This window comes from Delphinus delphis, chromosome 1 (genome assembly GCF_949987515.2).
Source record: "Delphinus delphis chromosome 1, mDelDel1.2, whole genome shotgun sequence".
Classification (NCBI taxonomy): domain Eukaryota; kingdom Metazoa; phylum Chordata; class Mammalia; order Artiodactyla; family Delphinidae; genus Delphinus; species Delphinus delphis.
In genome coordinates, this window is record NC_082683.1 from 182,845,437 (window position 1) to 182,871,899 (window position 26,463).

The window sequence follows — 26,463 nt, forward strand, 5'->3', positions numbered from 1 at the left end:
TGGCAACCCTGGGCCTGCCGCCACGTGACTCCATGTCTGCCTTCAGAGTCCCAGGGAACTGTCCCGGTGTCTCTGTGCCCGCGTCCAAAGTTCCCTCTTCTTATCAAGACATCAGTCCTTGCGTTACAGCCCCACCCTGATCCAATACGACCACATTTAAATTTGATCACATCTGCAAAGACCCGATTTCCCAGTGAGGTCACATTCACAGCTACCAGGGCTTAGGGACTGACCTTTCTTTTGGGGCGGGAACATAATTCCACCTGCTACAATCAGCAAACAGCGCTGGCTTTCAATGACACCAAGATGGTGGGGACTCAGATCCTGACCCCAAGACAGTCCCAGTTTGGCAGTGGAGGCACACACGTGCTGGTGCACAGCCACATGTGCTCCTAATCGTGCGTACACACACGTGTGCATAAGCATACACACACGTGTGCATAAGCATAGGTACACACACGTGTGCATAAGCATAGGTACACACAGGTACTCCTAAGCGTCCTTACATACAAGCCGTGTTCAAGACAGGCTGTGATGAAAATTGAAACTTGTCATCAGGAGAGATTAATTCTAGTGGAGGGACTGGGGGTGCCTGCAAGGGGAGGGAACATCTGGGTTGGGCTTGAACGTTGAGTGGAATTCACTCATCAGAGAATGGGGCGAGGGACCCGCTACAGGATGGGGCGTGAACGGAGATGTGGGGTCTCGAGTGGAAGGTGGTTCCGCAAGGAGAGGGCTCATGCGCCCGAAGCACCGTGTGCCCGTCACGGCACCAGGAAAGGGGTCCTCATGCTGCCCTGAGCTTAGGACTTGGCCATGACCCTGCCCAATAGCTGAAAATGACAAGGCAAATGGCCTCTGAGTGGGAAGGCCCCCGAGACTTTGAAAGCAACACTGACCAGGCTTCAGGGGGAGACCACCACCGAGGGGACCACTTTTACGTCCATAAAAAAAAGAAGGACTTGGGCTTCCCTGGTGGCGCAGTGGCTGAGAGTCCGCCTGCCGAGGCAGGGGACGCGGGTTCGTGCCCCGGTCCGGGAAGATCCCACATGCCGCGGAGCGGCTGGGCCCGTGAGCCATGGCCGCTGAGCCTGCGCGTCTGGAGCCTGTGCTCCGCGACGGGAGCACAGAGGAGGGGGAGGAGGGGTTGGCCGGAGGTCTGGAAGGCCGAGTGGTCATGGGGCTGGCTGCTGGGTGGAGGGGAGAAGGCCAGGTGACGCCCACTTGCTACCTTGAGGGGCCGGTGACCTCAGCCCGAGGGGCCTCAGCCTCAGTACTGACCCCTGGGGCCTGAGAGCTCTTGGCGTGGGGCTGTCTGCACCCTGTGAGGTGGTCAGCAGCAGCCCTGGCCTGAGCCACGGGAATGTGAGGGCCCCAAGGGCAGCCCGGGGAGCTGTCCAGCACATGGCTGGACGTTGGGGCGGGGCTCAGGACAGCCTGGCCTGCGTTTTCCACAGCACCCGAGGGCTTGTGCAGGGCGGGCGGGAGAAGGGGACAATCACAAGGGCAGGGGTGGTGCTCAGGGTGCCCGTGCCCGTGTTTCAACGCCCCGAGCGTCTTGGGGAGAGCAGGAGTGTTTCATTCGCCCCCGTGTCTACACTAGCGCTTGGCATGGTAGGTTTACAGAATTGCACTAACTTGCTTTGGAAAGGAGAACAGGAAACCCCAGACAGCCCGGGATCCCCTCTGTGTTACCTGGGAGGCTGGGTCGGAGCCTCTCAGCGTCTAGGACCCTTCTTCTCCAGGATCTGGGTCACCCTGATGGTAGATTGCTGCGGGAGTGTACTTGGAAACCAGCAAGTGCTGACGGCCCGGCACCTTGACCACGGGCACCAAGCAGGAGCTCAGAACATCCCCGGTAGCACTGGTTATAGAAGCAAAACTCCGGAAACCACCCAGAGGCCTATTCACAGGGAAAAGGTGAGTAAATGGTGGTATTTCATCACTTCGTTCTTTCACAGGGGTGAATTTTGCAACCTTCACCTCTAATGAACTCCAAAGCAGAAGCATGCATTTTGAGGCCCATGAGGACATGGAGCTCTCGTCTGCCGTGCAGTGCAGCAAGGACATGGTGTGTGGGATCTGCATGGAGGTGGCCTACGAGAAAGCCAGCCCCAGCGAGCGCCGCCCCAGGATCCTCTCCAACTGCAACCACACCTACTGTCTCAAGTCTATTCGCAAGTGGAGGAGTGCTAAGCAATTTTTTTTAATTAATTTATTTATGGCTGTGTTGGGTCTTCGTTGCTGCACGCAGGCTTTCTCTAGTTGCGGCGAGCGGGGGCTACTCTTCGTTGCAGTGCGCGGGCTTCTCACTGCGGTGGCTTCTCTTGTTGCAGAGCACGGGCTCTAGGCGCACGGGCTTCAGTAGTTGTGGCACGTGGGCTCAGTAGTTGTGGCTTGCGGGCTCTAAAGCGCAGGCTCAGCGCTCTGGAGGGGAAGTGTCATGGTTGGAGAGGGGTGTGCAGGGGCTTCAAAAGCATTTGCAATAACCTAGTTCTTTTGTTTTAATCGAAGTATAGTTAATTTACAATATCGTGTTAGTTTCAGGTGTACAGCAAAGTGATTCAGCTATACATATATACTTATATAATTATTTACTTCCTTATTTTCAGATTATTTTCTGTTATAGATAATTACAAGATACTGAATCGCAGTTCTCTAGTTCTTAAAATGAGTGGTTCACACAGAGGTGTTCACCGTATAATTGTGTGCCTATGTTAGTAACTGTGAGCCTGTGCTGGCCACTTCCCCTGGGGAGAATCCAGGAAGGCAGGGCTTATCACCCTGGGAATCCCCTGGTCCAGGAGGGGAGTTTTTGACTCCCCAGCCAGTGGGAGGAGGAAGCCCCCTCTCTCTTCCCCTCCCAAGGAAGACATTGGGCTCTGGACTCCCCGGCCCCCAACCCCTGTCTACACAGGACATAAGGCAGCTTCCTTTCCCCCAAAGAGGCCAGAGTGGAGACCAGGGGATCTCCGGCCCCAGGCCAGCGGGGTTGGAAGTCACAGCCTGACCGTGACTGGGAGGTAAGACCCACACCCTAAAGAATCCAGGGCAGTGGTTCCCTGGCTTTGGGTTTCACCAACTAATAATACTTTTTAAAATATAAATACACAAATCGTGTTGCCACCATTTTGTGGGGTTTTTGTTTTTTTTTTTTTTTGCGGTACGCGGGCCTCTCACCGCTGTGGCCTCTCCCGTGGCGGAGCACAGGCTCCGGATGCACAGGCTCAGCGGCCATGGCTCACGGGCCCAGCCGCTCCGTGGCATGTGGGATCTTCCCAGACCGGGGCACGAACCCGTGTCCCCTGCATCGGCAGGCGGACTCTCAACCACTGCGCCACCAGGGAAGCCCCACCATTTTGTTTTTTGAAGAAATTAGAAGACAATTACCACTTCCTGTGCTCCCACCCCATAAGTACAGGGTATCTTGATACTAAAATAATAGAATTAAGGCATGCATACTTGAGAAAAGGAGAACCCTTTTCACTGAATGCACGTAGCTTTATGGAAACTTCACTGCAGTAGCCCGGTTTCCTCAGCGGGCAGTGGAGTAGAAAGTTGGGTCACAGAGATCCAATCAGGGGAATTGCATCTGGAAAATTCTAAAACGAGGGCCATGTGGGCATCCATGGCACTCAAGGGCAAGCAAGCCACCACCCTCACGGGCACACACACCAGACTCACCCCTTCCGAGGGACGGCCACAAGTGCATACGCGCACGCGCACACACACACACACACACACACGCTCCTCCCCGGGGCTCCCGGGTTGGAAAACCTGCCCTGGCATTTAGGTGTGGCCATACTTCTCTCCTGAGCCCAGAGCCGAGGGTGGGGCTCACCCAGCCTGTGTCAACCGGTGGAGCCAGGTGGGTGCTGACCCGGGGCCAGAGGTGGGCCACCCGCTCAGGCCCCCGGCCCACTGCCTCTGGCCGGGAGACCAGAGCTCTGTCCACCTGCAGGGGGTCCAGGGCCCTGTTCTGTACCCCTGGTTAGGGCTGTGACCTTGAGCAATTCAGTCTCCCTCTCTGGGCCTCCAGAAGCCGGCTACAGCCCCGTGCACCAGGCCCATGGGCAGATGGGGGCTGCGCTGCTCAGCGGTAGCCTCAGGGACCCGCTTAGGAGTGTGTCTCGGGATAGAGTGCCCGTCACCCACCTCCAGCGGAGGGCCTGCTGGCCGGCTTTCGGGCTGCTGAGGAGGGAGCCCTGCTGGGGTCAGGAAGGCGGCTGCCGTCCGCACTGGCCCCAGCGGCCTGTCCCAGGCTTCGGCAGCTTGGTCACCCACCTGGAACAAACCTGGCCAGCCGGGAGCCCTGCGGGGAGCCTGACTCACTTCGTGGGGGGCCATTGGGGCTAATGTTTAACGGGCTCCCTCCTTGGCGGGACACTCCAGTCCCTGCAGCCCTGAGCCTGGGCCTGCCCTGACCATCCTGCTGCGAGGTGGGCCCCAGACAGACAGTGGGCTCGGCCTCCTGCCCCGTGGATATAGAGACCTGGGGGGCGGCCGGCCTCCTCAGGCTCTGGGGCAGGCAGGGGTGTAGCAGGTGGCGTTCTGCCCTGGTCGTTCCTTCCAGGAGGCAGGAGCTCCCCCTCCAGCGGCTGCTATAGGTCCGCGTCCCTGCTGTTGGAGAAAGTCGGCCCCTTTGTCCATTTGGGTGCATTTGCATCTCATTTGAACGTTTTCTCCTCTCTGGGGACAGGCAAACTCCAAGGTGCTTATGCATTGCCCTTGGTCCCCGGCCACATCCCTTCTGGAAAGTTACAGGTCGGGCTCTGTTGAGGCAAGTCTGATCCCAGAAAAGGGTGACCGCCAAGGCAGGTTGACCCAGGTCCCTGTCCCCATCCTGCAGCTGTCACAGCCCTTGACTCGTGGTGAGTGACTTCAACTCTCCCAACCTCCGTCTCCTCATGTGTCAATGAATCTGAGATAACAGGTACCCCTTAGGTTTTGGTGAGAACGTAATGATGTGATTCTGGTAAGGCATGTTATTAAGTCGTGACTAAGAGTCCGGGCTCTAACAGACCAGCTGAGTTCAGTCCTGGCCCCTCTTTCACTAACCGTGTGACCATGGAAAGGTGTTAACCTCTCTGTGCCTCACTGTTCCCATCTGTGAAATGGGAGTGGTTGTGGTCCCTCTCTCATGGGGTGTCGTGAAGGTTAGATGAGCTAATTCAGGTGCAGAGAGCAGTGCCTAGAGTGGAGTGAGTGCTGCGGCCACTGGTCTTCAGTGGGGCCCAGCTCCAGGCTCTGCCCTGCTCGTGTCCAGGCTGGGTCCCTGCGTGGTGAGTGGGGACCGGGTGGAATCGTGGTTCTCTCTCTCCAGAGACCACGCCTCCCGCCCAGGCCCTGCTGTGGCCACAACCAAGCCAGCCCCGCCCACTGCCACCCCAAGGAGCCCTGTGACAGAGCCCCCTGGCCGTCACCACTCAGGGCTCCGTTGCACGGGGGTAGGCTAGGTCTGGCCCTGCCAGGAAGCAGAACGGACTGGACATCCTCCCGGAGGGCTTTGGGTGGGGCAGGGGCCCTTTCCCAGAGGGCCCTCCTCCCACGGGCTCTCTGCGCCAGGCGTTTGCTCTGAGTCAGGCCTGGCTTTGCAGGGCAGGGTGGGGGCCCCAGCGTGCTGGGCCCCAGGTCAATAGTTGGGGGGCGGAACCGAGCACTGCCTTTGCAACTCGGGGCCAGGATCTCCCAGGGCTGAGAGGAAGCAGAGGGGGGAGGCCACGCTACAGACTCAGGCCGGCCGCAGTGACCTGTGCGTCAGGGAAGGGGGCGTGTGTGTGGCTGCCAGGCGTGAGACCCAAGCCAGGCTCTGTGCCTGGCCCAGCCCCGCCGGGCTCTCCAGCTGCGTGTGTGTGTGTGTGTGTGTGTGTGTGTGTGTTTGTGTCTGGGTGTGTGTCTGGGTGTGTCTGCGCCTGAGAGTTTCCGTGTTTCTAGGAGCTGTTTTCTTTGAGCACGTCCACCTCTCCGCCCACTGAGCTGTTTGCAGCAAGGACCCAGGCAGACTGCTCTTCCCCCAGCACATCTCGGGTTACTGGTCCTTCAGGGGCTGGCGGCTGCGTGGCCGGGAGCCAGACCCCGGCCCAGGGGCCCCTGGTGCTGCACTTTGCTCCCAGCTTCTGGCATTTATGGTGGATAATGCACTAGGAGCAGAGGGCAGAACAGGGACTCACAGGCAGCTGGAGGGCTCTTCACACAGCCCAGCCTCTCCTGGGGCCAGTGCCGGGCGGCCAAAAAGCCAAGGGCCGGGCCGGGGACCAGCTGCTTCCTCATAGGCATATCTCAGGAGTCACACGACACTGAGATAGGCCCGGAAAAGCCTCTCTGGCCCAGACTTTGGTCTCTGCTCCACGGGAGCCGCTGCCCTCCGTGTGTGTGGAGGGGTGCCCCCAGGCCCCCCATTCCACCCCAGCAGACTTGCACCCCTCACCGGGCTTTGGCCCAGATGTCAGCGGGATGGAGAAAGGACCTGACCTGGAGGACAGACAACTGACTGCCACACCTTGGGACAGAATCAGTCCTGGGGGACATGGTCCGTCAGGAGTGTGAAGGAAAGACAGTCAGGGAGGGTGGATGCAGGTGGACAGGGCTGGCCCAGGACCCGATGGGAGAGCCCAGGGCAGGCGTGAACAAGGAGCTGCCTGGTGGCCGGGGTGGAACTGCAGGGCATCCCCCTGGCTGGGCCAGGACACTGACCTGACTGCTCACCCCGAGGGTCAGGCACACCAGGGCACCCGGGAGAGGGGAGCCGGGGGAACGGCCCCGTGAGAGCAGCAGGGCCAGGGGCTGGGAATGGAGGGGCCCCCTGACAGCCGCAGGTCAGGCTGGGCTGAGCTGAGCACCCTGGCGGTCAGGCTGTGCTGTGTGGTGTCACCGGACCAGATGGCAGGGGGACCAGGAGGACCTGAGCAGGTGGCCCTCCATGCTGCCCCGAGCTGCTGCCTGAAGCCGAGCACAGCCTCCCTCACAGGCTCCCTGCCTTCCCCCTCCCCCAGGTGTTTACAGCCAGAGCTGCAGAAGTGAGCAGGACACTGGTTTTAATGGAGAGGCTGTGACGCCCGTGGGCGCTTGACATACAGAGTGGAGGGTGCATGCCTCCTCGAGGCCTGGTTGCCCCACAGCGGCTGGAGCCCCAGGGAGCCCACCCGCCAGCCAGGCGATGTCTTCAGACGCTGCCATTCCTCCCCTCTGTGTCTGTTAATCCCAGTCCCGCCGGAAGGCGCTCAGGCTGGAGGGGAGACGTGGGAGCAGGGGACGCGCTCTGCAGTGCAGGGGGGTATGCTGAGAGGCCGGCGGGCGGGGCTGCAGGAAGGAGCAGGCAGGGCACCCGGAGCACAGTTTGGCCAGCTGCCTGCGGGACAGAGAGGCAGCAGCCCTCAGTTCCCAGCCCTTCTCACCCCGGCACCCAGGCTGGACTGCTGTCCACAGGAGCTCCTACGAGCCTCAGCTCTCCCCACCCTCCTCCCCACGGGGCTCCTCGCACCCGTCCGCCTGGGCATCCTCCCACGCGTGGCTAATCCCCACCTCTGAGCTCTGGTTGCACCATCAGCCCCTGACACGCCCTCCTGCACCCACAACCCCATCACATCCTCGGAGAGCTTGCCCCTCCAGGAGGCTTCTCAGACGGACAGGGCTGTCGGACAGACCCTGCCCTGTTGCGTGTGCCCTCCGCACGCCCACAGAGGGCTTCACGTGTCCTAACGTTCTGCTTTCTCCAGCAGCTTCCTCGGAGAGTGGGTGGCCTTGTCTCCTCTGAATGGAAGCCCCCCGACCAGTGCTGGGCACTTTGCAGGATTCCCCAGGAGGCAGTTAAAAGTGCTTTAGACTTTTGGAAAGTCAGAGCTGGAAGGCCCCGGGGGTCATGGAATCCAGGGGTTCTAAGCTCTGGCATCAGAGTCACCCAGGGGCTGATCCCACCCCAGAGGCTCGGATCCAGCAGGCCTGGGAGGGGCCAGATCATCTGCGCCCCAGGCGATACACCTGGGGGATCACGGAGCTGACGCAACCCCATGCTGCAGGTGAGGGAGTGAAGGGCCCCGAAGCAGGAAGGATGTGCCTACGGTCTCGGGGGACCAGGACTGAGCCACCTCAGGGCTCCTCTTCCCCGCCCACCCTGCCCAGCCCGCCAGCCGCCGTCCTGGAGTCCCTGCGGCCCTGTCAGCTGGGGCCTGGGAGCGGGGAGCTGGCTCCGCCTACCTCTACTGGGAGGTCGGGGACTTAGCAGCGTCGAACATCTTCTTGCGGCCCTCCATCCCGGACATGGCCTCCACGTTCTTCCTCCAGTCGCCCACCTCCACGGGCCGCTCCTGTGGGCGGCCACACAGGGGACACCTAGCACCAGGCCCTCCCCGCGCGGGAGCGGCTGGGTGATGGGAAGTCAGCCTCCCCTAAGAGGGGGGACATCCCAGCCCTCCTCCCAGAACAGGGGTCCTGGAACGTGCTGCCAGCTGGCGGGGCTCATGTGGGGGGTGCAGGGCTGGCCGAGGCCGCGTCGGGTGAGGTCGGGGGCTCACCTTCTCCGTGTCCTCCTTTTTCACAGACTTGAGGTTGGCGCGCAGGTCCATGGACACCTTGTGCTTGGAGCCCAGCAGGGCGCGCAGCATGGCGTCGGCCGAGACGCGGACGCGCCGCAGGGGGGGGCGCTTGAACTTCCCGCGCAGGTCCAGCACCTTGAGCTTCAGGTCCTTGATCTGCGGGGAGGGGGCAGCTCAGGGCTCCGGGCCCCAGCCAGGCCCCACTTCTCCAGGCTCCAGGCCAGGCCCTCGGGGACGCCCAGATCCACTATCTGTCACCTTGCAAACAGCCACCTTCGTTCTATCCTATTCAATTGGTACAGGGGTGAGTGGGACTCCGAGAGGGAACTCGGTTAGCCGTGGCGGCCATGCAGGGAAGAGACAGAAGTGTCATTCGGAAGCCCTGTTTGCAGTGGGACGGGCCACTTCCTCTTATTCCCGCTTCTAACCAGTCCCTTCCCAGTGAGCCTTCAGAGCAGGTCATTGAGGGCACAGCCCTCGTCCAGCAGGATGGATAAACCCCATGTCCGAGCCCCCTGGGGGATTTCCAGGGTGCAACCTCAGGAGGAAATTCTGGGGGGATCCCTGAACCCACAGACCGTCATTCCTGCTGGGGAGGAGTGGGAAGGAGGGAAGTGGCTCTAGTCCCTCCCCACCCCTCTGCTGGAACAGGCGCCCACTCCAGCAGCAGGAGCCCTGCCCTCCGCATTCTGCCCACCGCACCAGAGCTGGGTCTGGGTGGAGCTGACGCCCCGCGCCCCATGCCGGGGGAGTGCTGAGTGACTGGAGTGAGGGTCCGAGGCCAGGCCCATCCCAGGTCCACTTGCTGTGTGACCGGGGCCGAGTTTCTCAGCCTCTCTGAACCTGTGTGCTCATCTGTCAGGTGCAGACAAAAGCACCCACTTCGTCCACAGGCGTGCAGGGAGGATCAAAGGGACAAGGCACATGAAAGCCGTTTGCAAGGTAAGGTGTTATTAACAGGCTACGATTATTTGTGTGGGTGAATAAAAGGGGTGGCTTCTCTTCCATTGAAGAGCCCACCTTATAGGTTGGATGAAGTCTGTGCTTTTCATCTGTGTGAAAAGCATCACCTTCTCTCTGCCCAACTCCAGCCCTGGGGGATGGAGTGCAGGGACCAGAGCTTCCTAAGTGCCACTCCCCAGACCCGGCAGTGGGAGGGGGACCTGGTCCACAACTGCCACGTCAGTGCCCACCCGACACCCCCAGACATCACCCGTCACCCACCTGACCTGCACTGGCTGCGCCCACCTTCTCACACACCACCCTGTCCCAGCCAGCCTGCCTGCTCCAGCTGTGCCCCTACCACCCCCCAGCCCCGGCTCACGTCCCTGGTGTTGCCGCCCCCCAGCCCCGGCTCACGTCCCTGGTGTTGCCGCCCCCCAGCCCCGGCTCACGTCCCTGGTGTTGCCGCCCCCCAGCCCCGGCTCACCTCCCTGGTGTTGCCGCCCCCCAGCCCCGGCTCACCTCCCTGGTGTTGCCGCCCCCCAGCCCCGGCTCACCTCCCTGGTGTTGCCGCCCCCCAGCCCCGGCTCACCTCCCTGGTGTTGCCGCCCCCCAGCCCCGGCTCACGTCCCTGGTGTTGCCGCCCCCCAGCCCCGGCTCACGTCCCTGGTGTTGCCGCCCCCCAGCCCCGGCTCACGTCCCTGGTGTTGCCGCCCCCCAGCCCCGGCTCACGTCCCTGGTGTTGCCGCCCCCCAGCCCCGGCTCACCTCCCTGGTGTTGCCGCCCCCCAGCCCCGGCTCACCTCCCTGGTGTTGCCGCCCCCCAGCCCCGGCTCACCTCCCTGGTGTTGCCGCCCCCCAGCCCCGGCTCACGTCCCTGGTGTTGCCGCCCCCCAGCCCCGGCTCACCTCCCTGGTGTTGCCGCCCCCCAGCCCCGGCTCACCTCCCTGGTGTTGCCGCCCCCCAGCCCCGGCTCACCTCCCTGGTGTTGCCACCCCCCAGCCCCGGCTCACGTCCCTGGTGTTGCCACCCCCCAGCCCCGGCTCACCTCCCTGGTGTTGCCACCCCCCAGCCCCGGCTCACCTCCCTGGTGTTGCCACCCCCCAGCCCCGGCTCACCTCCCTGGTGTTGCCACCCCCCAGCCCCGGCTCACCTCCCTGGTGTTGTGCAGGCATTTGGCCTCGATGTCATATCTCTCCTCATCCACCACCTCCACCTTGGCGTGCAGGTCCCGGCACAGGTCCTGGGGAAGCAGGGGAGTCAGGAAGGGAGATGAGGGAGCCGCTCAGCCCCCAGCCCCCCTTTTCCACCTCCCAGCCGGGTGCCCGGCCCCTCCTCCACCACGGCAAGACCTGAGCTGTGGAAGGGGCTGATAGACCCCTTCGCTCTGAATGGAAGTCCTTTCCGAATGTACTTATCACTAAAAAGTTTTCTTATGATAAAAAGAATGTAAGTTAATTGTAGAAATTTTGAAAATTATATATTAAGCAAAAATAATAAAATAAGGGGACTTCCCTAGCGGTCCAGTGATTAAGACTCTGTGCTCCCAATACAGGGGACATGGTTTCGATGGAACTAAGACCCCGCATGCTGCACGGTGCAGTCTAAACAAACAAAAAAATACTAATAATAAAAAAATAGGAATAATTAGTGATAATAATTATTATTATTTAATTAATAATAAAATAGGAATTATTACCACCAGGCAGTAATAACATAGGTTACCGCCTGGAGGTAACCATCGGTGACATGTTGGTCTACAAATGGTGGGACTTCCCTGGTGGTCCAGTGGGTAAGACTCCGAGCTCCCAATGCAGGGGGCCTGGGTTCCATCCCTGGTCGGGGAGCTAGATCCCACATGCATGCCACAACTAAGAAGTCCGCATGCCACAACTAAGACCTGGCACAGACAAAATAATTAAATAAATGTCTTTTTAAAAAAATGGTCCCTGACTTACGATGGCTCAGCTTATGATCTTTTTTGCCTTTATGATGGTGAGAAAGCAATACAAATTCAGTAGAAACCATCCTTGGAATTTTGAATTTTAATCCTGCCCAGGCTAGTGATGTTCGGTGCTGGGCAGTGCAGCCCCAGCTCCCAGGCAGCCCCACGCTCGTGAGGGTGGCCACCCACACACGTAAAACCCTTATGTACCAGACAACCATCTGCTTTTTCATCGTCAGTAAATTACATGAGATATTCAACTCTTTATTATAAAATAGGCTTTTCTGTTAGTTGATTTCGCCCAACTTTCAGCTACCGTGAGTGGGGTCCTCACACGGTTAAGCTGGGCCAGGTGAGCTGTGATGTGCGCTGGGTGAGGCGTAGACAGTGCACTTTGGACCTACGACAGTTTCACCTGACGATGGGTTTCTTGGGACTTAACCCCATCGTAAGTCAAAGGAGATCTGTATCTCCTTCCGGGCCCTTCACTCTGCAGTTACTGGTGTTTAAACTCTTATCAATGTTATAAAAACATTAAAGGCCTATTTGCAGGGGAAGGACGGGCAGGTCTGGAGAAGTGGGCCCTCCCAAGCGTTGGCCAGCTCCCCGCTCTGCACGCTGCTCCGATACGCGACCTGGTCCCTGCTCAGCCCCCCCCACCCCCCGCAAGCAAGACCCTCCTCCCTGCTGAGGCTCCCTTCCCGTTCGTAAAATGGGACCCAACGCCCCACCCCAGCCCGCCCCCGCCCCACGGGGTTGTGAAGACTAATGAGAGAGCTTGGGGCCGAGCCAGTCTGAGCCCCTGCCGCGGGGCTGCGCGCCGCTTCGGGAGCCCCTCTCCCATGCCCACCTGCAGGGCGCTGAGCGACAGGCCTCGGGTCTCCAGCGCGGGGATGCGCTCGGCCAGGTAGCGACTCTTCTCGGCCTCCCGCGCCTCGTGCTCTTGCTCCCAGCACTCCTTGGCCTTGGCCAGCATCAGGCTCTGCGCAGGACACACCCGGTGAGCGCGGCCCCGGCCCCCCACGGCAGCGGGGCCCGAAGGGGAGGCGGGCCCCCGACCGCCAGCCCGGCCCCGGACGAGGCCCCGCCCAGGCAGCCGCCAAGAGTGGGAGTGTGTGCGCGGCCCCGTGACGCCAAAGCCCGGGGGACCACACACCAGCACCCGCGCTCTTGGACCCCGGACCTTACTGTCCTTCAATCTTCCTCTTACCATTTCTCATCTTTTTGGGCCCCAGAGCTCCTAAGAAAGAATCTCTTACCAAAATAAAGCAAGCCCTCTGCCCCCACCAGGGGTCCCACCCTGAACATGGCCCCGCCTCCTGCCAAGCCCTGGGAAGGTGCCGGGACCAGAATTCCGGGTTCCCGCCCTCTGACCACAGGCTCCAGGCTCTGGCCAGACTCCCTCTGCCGCGTCCTCCTCCATCCCCTCTCATCCTCCGTCCCCTCCTCCTCCGTCCCCTCCTCCTCCTTCCCCTCCTCCTCCTTCCCCTCCTCCTCCATCCCCTCCTCCTGCATCCCCTCCTCCTCCATCCCCTCCTCCTCCATCCCCTTCTCCTCCTTCCCCTCCTCCTCCATCCCCTCTCCTCCTCATCCCCTCCTCCTCCATCCCCTCTCTTCCTCCATCCCCTCCCCCATCCCCTCTCGTCCTCCATCCCCTCGTCCTCCTTCCCCCCTCCTCCTCCATCCCCTCCTCCTCCATCCCCTTTCATCCTCCATCCCCTCCTCCTCCATCCCCTCCTCCTCCATCCCCTCTCGTCCTCCATCCCCTCCTCCTCCATCCCCTCTCATCCTCCATCCCTTCTCCTCATCCCCCACCTCCTCCCCACTCTGGTCTCCCTCCTCTTTGACCTCTCATGACCCTCCCCCGGAGAGGTGCACTGCACCCCTCTACCTCTCCGGACACCTCCCCAGAGCCAGGACCCCGCTCACCTTCAGCAGGAGTTTGCGGGAGGCAGTAATCTTGGGTTTTCTCTGAGGAGAAAGAGGAGGAGAGATGGGTGAGGTGGCGGCTATAGAACCAGAAATCTGGACCAGGCCGGGATGAGCGCCAGCCTGTCACCATCCTAACCCAGAATCCTCACCTCAGGGTCCCTTAAAAGCTCATCTTGTGATTGCACCCCTCAGATTCAGAGACTCAGCTCCCTGACCGAGGGGCTGAATCCTGCAAGACACTGCGTGGGTCACAGGGTCTGGGCACCCCCTTCCTCATCTGTGAGTCAGGATGCTGAGACCCACCTTACCCGGTCCACAGAGGGACTACAGACAGAATGAGATGGTGGGTGAGCACCGGCTTCGAACAGCGTGCCGGAGGCACGCGGCCTGGCGCGCTGGGGCAACGTTGTGTCACCAGAGTAAGCCCTGAGTTCCCTCAGTAAAGACGCTCCATCTCTTTAGACGTCAAAGCTCTTCTTGATATCAACACAATCCATGTAAATTGCTCTCAGTTATGCAGACAATATTTTCTCTTCTTATTAAACATGCTTGACATCTCTTGCTGACTAGATACGTCCTAATAGGTCTTGGCCCCGTGGCAGCGTCCCCCAGGGAAGCGAGAGGGGTCTGCTCTATCCCTAACTCCGAGGGCTCCTGTCTCCTCCTGGACACAGGCGGTCAGTTCTCGAGCTACTGGTGAACGCCCCCCATCCCCCACCTGCAGCTACTCTGCAGAGCCCCGGCCACAGCTTGGGTTTGCTATTCTTGTGCGTAAAGAAGAAGCAATCGGCTTTGAGCCGTCCCTGTGGGAGAAAACGAAGGGGCTCTCGTGCCTGGAACCTGCTTCTAATCCAGCTATTCAGGGTGCTCTGTCTTTTCCTCTCCGAAAGCCAAGGGTTTTGCTGTGTGTCCGGTCCGCGTGGTTGCGAGGGAATGGCCTGTTGCTATGTGCCTCACCAGCCGCGGTTTACACTGTCATGCACCCACGGAGATGTCTCACCATCTCCCCACCAACCGGGGGAGATTTTGGCCACCTCGTTGCCCATCAGTCACCAGGGACTCACTTTCATATGAGCCTCAGTGAAACTTAGAGATTCACACGACTATGGAAAAACAGAATCTCTGCCGAGTGTCCCCTCCATCCGTGCTGCTGACTCCCAGCCTGCCAGTCCTGAGTCCACAGCTGCCCAGCTGCAGTCCCCACCCCGGGCGAGGCGGGACGCAGGCTGTGTGTGTCCTCAGCAGTCCCCACCCCGGGCGAGGCGGGACGCAGGCTGTGTGTGTCCTCAGCAGTCTAAACAGACCTGGGCTGCATCGGGGGCAGGGCTAAGACCCGAGGGGAGGGCAAGAATCCTGTTGCTCCTCCCTCCGTGTCCGGTGGTGGGCAGGGCTGGAATAACCCACGGATGATTCCCTCCCACCTTTCCAATGTCGATCTGCAAGGACAGGACGGCCCCCCAGAGCTGGACGCGCTCTCAGACCCGGTGAGGGAGAACTGCTCGGTGGTCAGCATGGGTGCAGAGTCGCACCGCCTCTGTCTGGTCCCAGCCCCAGGACCACCTTCCAGGGACGTGATGCACTGGGGCGCCTCCTCCCTGGACCTTGAGGAGCCCCAAGTCCAGAATCTTCCCCCAAGGTTTATATTCTCCAGGGAATTTGCGCAGCCGCTGAGCACCCCTCCCCAGACCTTGACCCAAGCTCTCTCTCCTCAAATGCCCACCCTACCGCCACCTGTCTAACGTCCGCCAGGACAGAGACACCCCCAGTCTTACTCACCTCGCTGCAGGCATCCATAACAGGAAGGCCAGGGTGGGCGGGGGGCGGGGGGGGGGGAGAGCAGAAGACAGAGTGAGTGTGAACAGTGCACAGCATCCGTGCGACAGCAGACCGTGTGGACAGGCTGGGGGAGGGGCGCGGTGACAGCACACCAGAAAGAAAGCAGACAGACGTCGTGCAGGGGGGCCAGTTCGAGCACACGCAGAATAGAACAGAAACCCTCAGGCCCCGTGAGCTACTGGGGGCCCTTTTGGGAGACACGAGCCACTGTACACTGGGGAGCATGGAACCCTCAAGGTGGGGTCCCAGGCTGTGAAAACTTCCTTCCCGGGCGAGTAGGTACCTCCCCAAAGCTTGTTCATCTACTGGGTAACGTTAAATCATGGCCTGGGGCTTGTGATCCATCCATTTGATCAGTGCAAACAAACTCTGAGACACAGGCCAAGAGGGTCTTCCAGCAACAAACTGAGAGCCAGTTCTGCCCAAAGCCTGGGAGGACACGTGGACCCTGGGGACCCCGGCTCTCAGGACTGTGCCTGTTTTAGGATCTGGTCTCCCGGGGAACTGCTTCAGGGACCGAACAGATGGTCTGAAATCTGCAGCAATGGCGCATGCCTTCCTGGGCCCCGGGGCGGGGAGGTGGGCCCCGGGGCGGGGTCAGGGGGCGGGGAGGTGGGCCCCGGGGCGGGGCTGGGGGGGCGGGGAGGGGGGAGGCAATACTACTTACACTTCCGGCATGGCGGCGGTGGGGCGGCACCTGGGGCAGAAGGAACCATGGATGAGGGAGAGTTACAGTTCCTGCCCTCACCCCGACCTGGCTGGGCCGTGGGGCTGTGTCAGCCGCCCAGCCTGGGAAAGAAGGTCCGATAGCAGAAAGGAGAAATCAGACGTATCGCCTTCCAGTGGGTCAGGATGGGGTAAATACTTGTCCGTTTACTCTTTTCTCTCCATTCATTTACTCACTCATTCACAGGGGAGAGAAACCTTACAAAGGCAAAGAAACAAGATGAGGATCAAAAGTGGTTCTGCTGGGCAGGTGTGTAGGACCAGGATCTGCAGACTACAGCTCACAGGCCAGGACTGGACTGTTCGCTTAAAAGACGGTAAAGCAAAGAAGACTATGGACAGAACCTTATGTAACCTGCAAAGCCTAAACTATTTCCTAGCTGGCCCTTTCCAGAAAACATTTGCCGACACCTGTGGGGAACAGAATGGGATACACAGAAAACGCGTTTGGAGTTGGGGGGGTGGGTGCTCGCTCACGGGGCCTCGAATGACAGGGTGAGGCAGGCTGTCCTGTGGGCAGTGGGTGGTCATGAAGGTCTGAGAGGGCAGGGTCTGGAACAGTGAGTGCAGGCCACAGGAAGCCACCACAGGGCACACCGCCAGGGGGCGCCATTCACGGGGATGGTGATGGGCTGGGACAGGTCCGTGAGGGGCCCTGAGGGGGGTCAGGCCAGGAGTCAGGGCAAAACCCCGTGTCCCACTCTGGTCTTCACCCTAACCCTCCCCGGGCCAGCTTTTCCCTCTGCAAAATCAGGGGTTAGAGAACTTGTTTTCCATTTAATATTTGGTCCTGAACCCTTTGTTCAAAGCAAGTCCAATCAATAGAGCGGCTGGCCCTGGTGGAAGGGGCGTTAGCCCAGGACCCCCATGCCCCTCCGTGAGGTCCTGCGCCCGTGGAGCACAGTATGAAGCCCCCTGACCTGTGTGACCCTGGGACCCCTTTTAGTCCGAGAGTCTGGGGCTCAGACGGAGGAGGAGGTCCTCGAGCCGTAGAGGGGGATGCTCCACAGCCAGGCCTGACCACCCTCTGGCCCGGGCTGGACAGCATTCCAGTGCAGGAGGTGGGCACTGTGCCAACGACACGGGGAGGGAGGGGCACGGCTGGGGTGGGAGCCGGTGTGCGGGCGGGGGTTGGGAGCCCGAGCTGGGTTATGAAGTGAAGGATCAGGGAGGGGGTGGAGCCAGGGGAGAGCTGAGCACAGGGCCAGGGGTTTGGATCTGGTCCAGAGCCTGGTGTGGGTAGGGGCAGGCTGACCCTGAAGGACACGTGCAAAGTGGCCACCGTCACCTCCTCCAGAGCCGCCTCCGCCTCCGCCTCGACGCCACCCTTTCCCCTCCTGCTGGGAAGCCTGGGTGGGGCTCAGCCACCCCGCCTGAATCTCCCATCCGAAAGCCTTAACCACGCCCCATCTGCCGCCGCCTCGGGGGTGGGGGGAGGGCGAGGCCCGGTGGAGGGAGTGTGACCCAGAGCTTCAGCTGTCACCCTGGGGCACAGAGGGGAGTAGAAACAGTCCACACATTCCCGAGATGCTTGGCTGCAATTAGATTTTATCGCCAGCTGTTTATTCTAGGGCCGCACTCCTCTGAAGACACCGAGGAGGTCCAGAAAGGAAGGGCAGCTGGGGAAGAGCCCTCCCCACCCCCAGCCCCCGCAGCACGGTCCCCGGGGGCACAGATCTCTCTGAGGAGGGACGTGCTCGTCCTCGGTCGGGGGCGGGGCTGGGGGTGGGGCCTCCGGCCATGTCCACACCCCCTAGACAGCCGCTACCTGTCCGGCCAGGCCAGGCGTCCTGCCGAGCTCCGGGCCCGCCCCCGGCCCGCCCGCTGACAATCACCAGGCCAAGGGGTCCCAGCCTTGCGCTGACACCCACCAGACGGGACCCCTCGACAGGTCCCCTGGAAGACAAGCAGAGACAAGATAAGAACTCAGGATGGAGTGGGCAGCTCAGAGGGTGAGAGAGCCGCGCTCCCGGCCCCCAACAGCAAGAGGGAGATAACGGGACCCACAGTGGGAGGTGGGGGTCCCTGGGCTGCCCTCCCCCAGGCCCCATGGGTGGGACAGGCCAGCCAGGCCGTGAGACCGAGACTGAGGCTGTGTGTGGGCCTGTGTGTGTAAGCGTGAGTGTGTACGTGACTGTGTGTGAGCAGGGATGTAAGCGTGTGTACGTGACTGCGTGTGAGCAGGGATGTAAGCGTGAGTGTGTACGTGACTGCGTGTGAGCAGGGATGTAAGCGTGTGTACGTGACTGCGTGTGAGCAGGGATGTAAGCGTGTGTACGTGACTGCGTGTGAGCAGGGATGTGAGTGTGTACGTGACTGCGTGTGAGCAGGGATGTGAGTGTGTACGTGACTGCGTGTGAGCAGGGATGTAAGCGTGAGTGTGTACGTGACTGCGTGTGAGCAGGGAAGGGACCACAAATTGCTACTCAGGCTTGTGTTCCTCCGCCTGCTCGCCCGCACCCCCATCTTGGACCTCAGTTCAAGGGCCTCCCGGTCCTCCCTGACTGACTGCTGACAAGGCTTGTGCTCCCAAGGCTGCAGTTGTGGACCCCCCAGCGCCCTGAGCTCTGAACAGGAAAGCCCGCCCACAGCTGCTGGGGACAGTCTCCCGGCCCCGCCCCCCGTTAGAGAGCCCACCCCGCCCGCCACCCTCCCCCTCCACCGCCCCACCCCCGCCTCGGGTCCTCACTGATGTGCTCACAGGCTCTCGAGCTCCCATCCCAGTGCGGTCCCCCCGCCTTCCCCCAAGAGCCCCCCTTCTGCGCCAGAGCCAGGAGGCTGGCTGGCGCTCTGCCCGCACCTGCTCTGTCCACTGTGCAGACAGCAAAGGGCGCCAAGCGAGTTGTCAAAGACAAAGAACAAAGAGGCAGGACGGCTTCCTTGGTCGGTGGCGCGGGCGTAGGTGCAGCCTTCCAGCCCCCGAGTCCTGCCCCTGCTCCCTCCTCCTCCTCTGACCCGGGCGTCGCCCCCTGCACTGCTCACCAAGCTCCCCCTCAACTTCCAAATGCAGCCCCTCTGCCCCCTCTGGTCCCCAACGCGCCCCTCTCCCTCCTGGGACGGCTGGGCTGCGGTGTGAAAACGATCCTCGAGGCTCTGCCGGGGGCTCCCTGGGCAGCCTGGAAAATCCTGTTCACGGCTCCGAACGGGCAGGGGCCTCCCCTCCAGCCACAGTCTTGCAAGGCAGAGGCCGCCCTACGGGACTGAATGCTGTGGGACTGTCTTAGGACCGTCCACCAACAAACCCAGTGGCACAGGCAAGACCATCTTCTTCGCCATCCGAGCCCTCACTTGCTCCTGAGTCCGGAGCCCCAGCTCCACTGCCCGGGCGGTGGACACTCACCTTCCTGGGTCTCCGTGGGTGAGATGGTCTCGCCTTGCGGTTGACTGCAGACTGTAGGGGGCAAGTGGAGGGGAAGCTATGAAAACTACGGCCCACAGCAACTGGCGGGTAAAAATAGAACAGACGCAGCCCCTCCCGCCTCCCCGCTCCCCCCCCCCCGCCCACCACACACACACCTCACAAAGGGGACACGGCAGCGTGCACAGCAGCCGGCGGGCTTGAACACACACGTGTGCCCGGCTCAGGAGGGCACGGCGCCTCTGCACACAGCGGCCACCACCTAGGAGACGGCAGCCCCGGAAAGGGGGAATGGATAGCAGACTGGATGGGGCTCCCAGCAGGGATGGCGCCAGGGCACCGGGAGGCCCGGGGGAAGGGGGGCCGGCTCGCTGGCCCTGCATCTCTCGCAAGGGAATGCGGGAACCAGGCCCCACAGCCCAGGCTCCAAGAGGGCAAAAGGCTTGACATTCGGGCATCTTCTGAGGCTCTGGTACACGTGCGCCAGGGAGACGCCTGGACCTGGGGGTGACGTAAACAGTGCTGAGGGGGTCCAGTGAGGGTCCTGGGGCTGAGCTGGCCTTCAAGCTCGTGGCGTCTGAGGGTCCGCAGATGCTCTGCACCCTCTCCTGGTGGGTTTCCCAGGTTCCAAACGGCGCCCCGCACCCCGTGCCTGGAACTTGGTGAAACTAACTCCCTCTGTCCCCTGGCCCACCCTCTGTCACCGGCCACATGCCAACAGCATCCGGGGGGCTGGTGTGCAGGGGCCGCACCTGTTCACTGGCTATTTTTAGGATGAGGGATGAACACCTAATACCCACCCTATGGTCAGAGGAAGACAATGCCTGCTATGTTAATCCAGCCGCTATTATTGTTGGTCATCTCATGGGCCGGGAGCCCAGGCTGGGGCAGGACAAGCAGGACGCTGACCCCTCTCGGAGGCCAGGAAAGGCCTTGTCAGCAGCAAGAGGCTGGGGAGCTCTAGCCAAGTGTCAGTCGGGTGGGAACAGAGCTCGTGGACAGGGCTGTCCTCAGGGGACATACCCAAGTGCCAGGGAGGGGTAGAGGTGCCTGCCTCTGGGCCAGCAGAAGTTGCTTTGATTTGGCATTGGTCAGGTCACCTTTGGGAAGCCTCCATGCAAGAAGGCTGCCAGGGAGGGAGAACGGGGTCTGGGAGGTTCTATGGGGGGCGGGGGGTGCTGGGGGGCGGTACAGGATCCCAGCCGGAGGGGCTGGGATGGAAACCGGAGGAGCAGCTGGGGATCGGAGAAGGAATCAGGGGCTGGGGATGAGTCTGTGGGAGTTAATTGCATTGGTTTATTAGGTTTATAACGTTTGCAATAACTTTCCTACAAAACCTTAATATGTGCAAAACCAAAATGAATCGTCTGCGTGGAGTATCCCGCTTTTTGAAAAGGAAAAACGAAGAGAACAGATTGACAAATAGAAGAGTGAAATAGGGGCAAAAGGACCTAAAAAGTAGGCGAGCAGATGATCTCAGAAAGACATGGTGACTGGGACCCCCCCCAGCGGACACTCCCCTCCGCAGGGACCACCAGGAACCGCGGCCTCGGCGGGACTCGATTCATCCTCAGGCTGCATGGGGACCCCTGTCCCAGGCCCCCGTGTCCTGACTCCGCCCACACCTCCCTCACCCCACCTGCCTCCACCCTCAGACCCACACGGGCCTGCAGCCCCGCTCAGCCACAGAGGGAAGGAAGCCCGTGCCCTCACGCCCACCCACCTCTCCCGGGCCTCTCCTGCTCTCTGCCCAGAGTTGGCCTTCAAACATGGGGCTGTTAGGCCCTGTTGCCCTGGCACCTGCTCCTCTGTGTGGGGTGGGCGCAGAGGCCCCGGAGCCCACCCACAGGCCCGCGATCTCCGGCTGCAGGCTGCCCACACCCAGCTGTGAGGCCCCCCGCTGGAAGTAGCAGCCCCAAGACCCCGCTGTCTGTCCCAGTGCCTCTGCAGCCTGTCCCCTGCGCTTGCTTAAAATTGTCCTCAAAAGGTCCCCCCACCTCAGAGCTCATCTGCCCAGGGGCCAGGTCAATCCCTCCCATCCTGCCTGCGGACAGGAGCCGTCCCCGGGGCTAGGAGGCCGAGTCTGGTACAGATGCGCCTCCCCAGACACAGAGCCAGAATCAGGGTCCGTGGCCTGGAGAGGCGCAGGCAGCATTCCCCGTGGCCGGCTGGACAATGCACCACCCGCCCCCCAAAAAACCATAATGTCATGTCCTAATGAAAATGGGACTGTGTCACCTTCTAGGCAAGAGGGACTTGGCAAATCTGCTTAAATAAGGAGCTTGAGTCGGGGAGATTCTCCTGGATCGTCCACGGGGGCCCCACTTAGCCACACGGGTCCTTAGGAGACGAAGCATGAGCGTCAGGGTCAGCGGTAGGGGACGACAGAAGAGGCCGAGGCCAGAGAAGGGAGGATGCTGGTGTGAGCGGGAAGGGGCCGCAGCCCAGGCGGGCAGGAAACAGAGTCGCGCTCAGAGCCTCCAGAGGGAGCAGCCCTGCGACGCCTTATCTTTCACCCAGTGAGAATGACTTCGGGCTGCTGGCCTCCAGAAATGTGAGACACTAAATTTGTGTGGCTTTGGAAATAGGAAATGAATACCCTCTGGGATGCTGGGCAGGGCCCGTGGTCACGGTTCAGGTGGGCTCGGGGAGCTCGGACAGCAGAGCCTACGCAGGCCCAGTGACTTCCCACGTTCCCAGCCAGAATCCAGCTCCCCCGCAGGGCCTGGCCTCCCCTGGCCAGCTCTGGTACCTCCGAGAGGATCGTAGGATGGAAGACCGTCTAGCCCGGTCACTGTGCCCGAGACGGACAGCGGCCCAGAGAAAAGAGGCTGCATGGCGGGGGCCAGGCCTTCCAACCCCCAGCCCCAGGCTCCTGTCACACTGCCCCAAAGCCGGTCACTTCTGGACCTGAACTCTAGCCCAATTCTGACCCAAGCACCTCCTCCTCTAACCCTGACGCTGTAACCTGACCGACTCCACGGTCCACAGACCCCTCCCTGTGGGTGGAGCACCCCGCCCGCCCCCACCCCCCACCCTGCACCCAGTACCCAGCGTTTCGGCCCCTCTCAGGCCTGCCCGGTTGTTCCGCAAGGTGAGAAATCCACGCGTCTACACCGCAGCCCCAGTCCTGACCCCTAGAACCTCGTCCCTCTGTTGGTCCCCCGAGGTGGCCCCTTGCCCTCTAGAAATCCATTTTGTGCTGTTTTGTGTGAGATGCTGAAACAGAGCTTATCCTGTGCCCACTCCAGCCTCATCAACCCCTGCTTGGGCCCGGGGTAGGCGGCGGGCCTCAGCTCCCTCCCCCCCAACATTCACCCCACCCGCAGCTGCAGGCCGTCCACACCACACCCTAAAACCCAGCTGCACGGGGTCCTCCGAACCCCTGCTTCCTCATCCATAAACTGGGTTCACCATGTACGGTGCCCGGGCCGGGCCTGGCATCCTCGGGGTGAGGTTGGCAGCCTCCCCTGGGCTTCCTTTTAAAGTCCAGGGGGAGTCCGCGGCAGCCACGACCAGAAGCCGGGCCTGTGTGACCGGGGTCCTCTCAGATCTGTGACTTGGCGGCCCAACTGTCAGACCAAAGGGCTGAGGACCAGGGGGAGGGGCCACTCGGGAGGGCGGGGGGAGGGAGGTGACCCACAGGGGGTGCAGCCTCGGTCCGCGGTCTTCCAGTGTCGCTCTTGTCCCCCAGGGTGGGAGGCCACAAGGTGAGGAAGGAAGTGTCTGACCAGGGGAGCAAAGCTTGGTGGGGCCGTGGGTGGGGGCCATGGCCCCCCCCCTCAATGGCCGACACCCGTCAGCCTGGCTGTGGTCTGCAAGGCGGAGGAGCCCAGCTTAGCAGGGGCCGAGGCCCGGCCCACCTGCCTCCCTGCTGCCAGGGGCCCCTCAGGGACAGCCCGCAAGCCCCTCCTGGCTCCTCCACCCACCCCCACCCCTGTCTTGAGCCCACCCGCCAGCCCAGGGCCAGCTCAGAGGAGGTGAGGCAGAAGGAACGGAGAACCGAAAAGGAGTCGCCCCTCAATTTTCTGCCGCAGACCAGGCTCCCCCCAAGACACTGGAGACGCAGTGAGTGGACGCGCAGCGCAGAGGCAGACGGCTCTGCCACTCACGTGGACGCCCATCAGGGTAGTGTCTGCACCTCGTTTCCTCACCTGGGAAACGGGGGTAGAGCGCCCACCTCGGGGGTCCCTGCAAGGCTTAATGAGGCCGTCTGTACAGAGGGCCTCGCAAACGCTTAACAAACGTCAGCCGGGATGTTCTCATGGCAGCCCCCCAGGATCGGCCTGAGGCAGGGGCTGCGATGAGCCCCATCTTATTGATGACGAGACGGGGCCCAGGAGGGTTGAGCAGCTCCCTTAAGGCCCCAGAGCGAAGCGGAAGCAGAGCTGAGACCAGCGCCCAGGCCTCTGTGCTCCCTCGCCAGCCCCGCCCTGCGACGTCTGGCGATAGACAGGAGCCACCGTCACCGCCTTAATGTGTTGTCCCAGCCAGCGTGCTGGCCGCAGCGGACCAGCCCTGGGCTCCCAAGCCCCGTATAATTCATTCCCGCACGAAAACCACAAGTGATGTTCCGAATTACCCACTGGTTCTCTTCCCACCAAATCGTAAGAGGTTTGTTTTAGACAGTTTTCAGTGCTGAGACGCCTGAGAAGGGGCCCTTCCCTCCCCTCCCGGGAGGCCTGGGGGGCCGGTGACGGGCCGGGAGATAGGGGGTGAGTCCCTGCTCAGCTGGACGTCAGCATTCCTCACTCTCTCCTCCAGAGCCCGCACCCCCCATGTCACCTCCCCATACCCAACTCCCTCCATCCCGCCCCCTCCCCAGGGATGGGGCTCCTAACCTATATCTGTCCCCTCAGGACACAGCGTGGCGTGCAGCAGCCCACGCCTCCGCTGGCCCCGTGGACTGAGGGCATCAGAACTCCTGCAGGGCTCGGTCAATGCAGATGTGGGGTCCGTGGCCCAGAGCTCCTGATTCATCAGATCCGGGGTGGAGCCTGGAAGTTTGCATTTCTAACAAGGTCTCGGTGATACTACTAGAGCTGCAGGTCTGGGGGCCACACCTGAAGAACCCCCGTAGGTAAACCAGGTCGGCAACCCCAACCTCACCCCCCGGCAGACTCAACCCCGGGGCTGGAGGTCTGGACTTCAGCCTGTGCTGCCCGCCTGCCGCCCGCCACAGAGCCCATGAGCCGGGCACAGACAGCCCAGCCGAGAACTGCCCTGACCCATCGCCTGCCTTTGCCCCCGACTCTCCAAAGCCTGAGCTCTGGGGGCGCCCACACTCCCCACCATCGTTCGCTCGTTGATTCCTTCATCATACCTGCGGGAGGCCCCCTGCACCCCAGGCACTGACCCAGGCCTGGGGTTCCGTAGCAAGCCTGGGGCCCTGCCCCACTGACGCCGGGCCTAGAGGGTGCTGTTGGGTGCCCTGACACCCCCCTCACCGCTTTCACTCTGGTCCTTCTTCCCAGAAATGATTTTCGTCTTCGTCAGAGGGACGAACTTAGTCCCAGGGCTAAGAGGGGAGGGTGAGTCAGTGGGGACAGAGTTCCAGCCTCCCTGGCACTAAACCTGTGTCTCCTGCCCGGGGGCCCCGAGGTGAGGCCCCTGTGCCCAGCGGCCATTCCACACGTCCCCTCGGCCCCTGCGCCTCCTCTGGTCACCACGGCACAGAAAATGTCATAGCCACGCCCAGGCGCCAGACCAGAAACCTGAGGGCCACCCCCGCCCCCGCCCCACGGTCAGCGGAGCTCCGAGCTCTGCCCTGCTCCCTGCCTGGAGTCCCCCATCTGCCCTCTGCCGTCTCTGCTCAGCCACCCCACTTTGCCAACTTCGTTGCAGCCTCTCCGGGATCCTGCGGCCACCTGAACCACCCTCCTAAAATGAGGACACGGTCCCGTCCCCAGTTCCTCCAGCCGTGGCCTCAGGATGAAACGGAAACCCCGCAGGGGGCTCCCCCGCCCTTTGTGGCCTCCTCTCAGCCTCCCCGCCTCCACACACCTCTTCTCGCAGCTCCTGGAGCCACAGATGCTTCTCAGAAGGCCCTTCTCTCACCCCACCCGCCTCTAAGTATCAGTGGAGCATTGCCTCTTCCAGGAAGCCTGCCCTGACCACCCTGACTGGACTAGGAGCCCTCCTCCAGGCCCCGGTGCATCCGTCTTTCCCTGCACTTAGCCCGTTGACGTCATCTGTTTCATCGTCTGGAGAAACCTGAGTGTCAGCCCCACGTCGTACTCCTGTTTGTATGCTCAGCGCCCGGCACAGTGCCTGACACACAGTAGGTGCTTAATCAGTGCTCGTGGAGCAAAGGAAAGGACCGACGGAAACACGGAGAGGAGCCTTCTGACCGAAGACAGTGCAGGAACTCGCCTCTCAGGGCTCAGGAGGGATCCTGCTTTTTCCTGCGGTCCTGGAATATGGTCGGAGTGCCCATGGCCAGGGGCCCGGGGGAAGGGTCGGCTGGGAAGCTTCTCGTTCAAGCTCTTGGCACTTGGAGTGTCCAGGCCCCAGCTGCCCCCTCCCCCAGGGAGGGGCAGCCGCAAACTCTCGCTGACATTGACACAGGTGATGAACCGTTTTCCGCTCCAACAATGAGCTCAGACAGACATAGAGACAGCAGCTGGGCAGCTGGGCCTTTGTGGATGTGAAACTGAGCCCTCAGAGGTCACCGTGGGCTATGCCCACCCCCCTCCCCCTCGCGTCCAGGCCGGGGCCAGGAGTGCCGCGGGGACACGGGTGCCAACGCAGCAGAGGGCCGTGCACTCTCTCTGTCCACCACTCTCACCCCAGGAGGATTTTGCAGGCACCTTGGGGCGGAGCTGGCTAGAGAGGGGCCTTCTCAAGGTCAGAGGTTCTAAAGGAAGTTCCCTCAAAACCCAGCCAGAGCGAGATGACCTCTCCAGAGCCCCGCACCTCCTTCTGGGGCCGGCTTCGGGGGCCCCGCACTTTCCACACTGGGGCAGAGGGGTGGGAGCGGCCTCGGGAAAGCGGAGGCCCCTTCTGTGTGTCCCTCCCCCCACCAGTGCAGACACCCAGCCAAAGGTCCGCTCACGGCCCCCACCCATGTTTCCTCTCCTTGTCAGAGGGGTTGTGTGTAGGAGGGTCCACAGCCCAGAGTCCTGCCCTCGCCTTGCTCCTGGCCGGTCCAGCAGGGCACACGATGCTGCAGACACAGACCTGCACCCCGATGGA

At 61.7% G+C, this 26,463-nt stretch overlaps 1 protein-coding gene and 1 long non-coding RNA gene across 2 annotated transcripts; one reads left to right on the plus strand and one right to left on the minus strand.

The window, feature by feature from the left end:
* Positions 1-7,029: 7,029 nt before the first annotated feature.
* Positions 7,030-12,414, minus strand: TNNI1 (troponin I1, slow skeletal type). The gene is made up of 5 exons (XM_060011408.1): positions 12,268-12,414; positions 10,626-10,715; positions 8,511-8,687; positions 8,194-8,303; positions 7,030-7,348 (listed from the first exon to the last, which is right to left on the minus strand). The coding sequence occupies exons 1-4, from the start codon at positions 12,391-12,393 to the stop codon at positions 8,196-8,198; spliced, it is 501 nt and encodes a 166-aa protein (XP_059867391.1). The 5' UTR covers positions 12,394-12,414; the 3' UTR covers positions 7,030-7,348; positions 8,194-8,195.
* On the plus strand, positions 7,531-13,898 carry LOC138414060 (uncharacterized). Its single transcript, XR_011246455.1, has 4 exons — positions 7,531-8,015; positions 8,537-8,657; positions 9,394-9,473; positions 13,542-13,898. It is a non-coding gene; the product is annotated as an uncharacterized lncRNA (long non-coding RNA).
* The last annotated feature ends 12,565 nt before the right edge of the window (positions 13,899-26,463 follow it).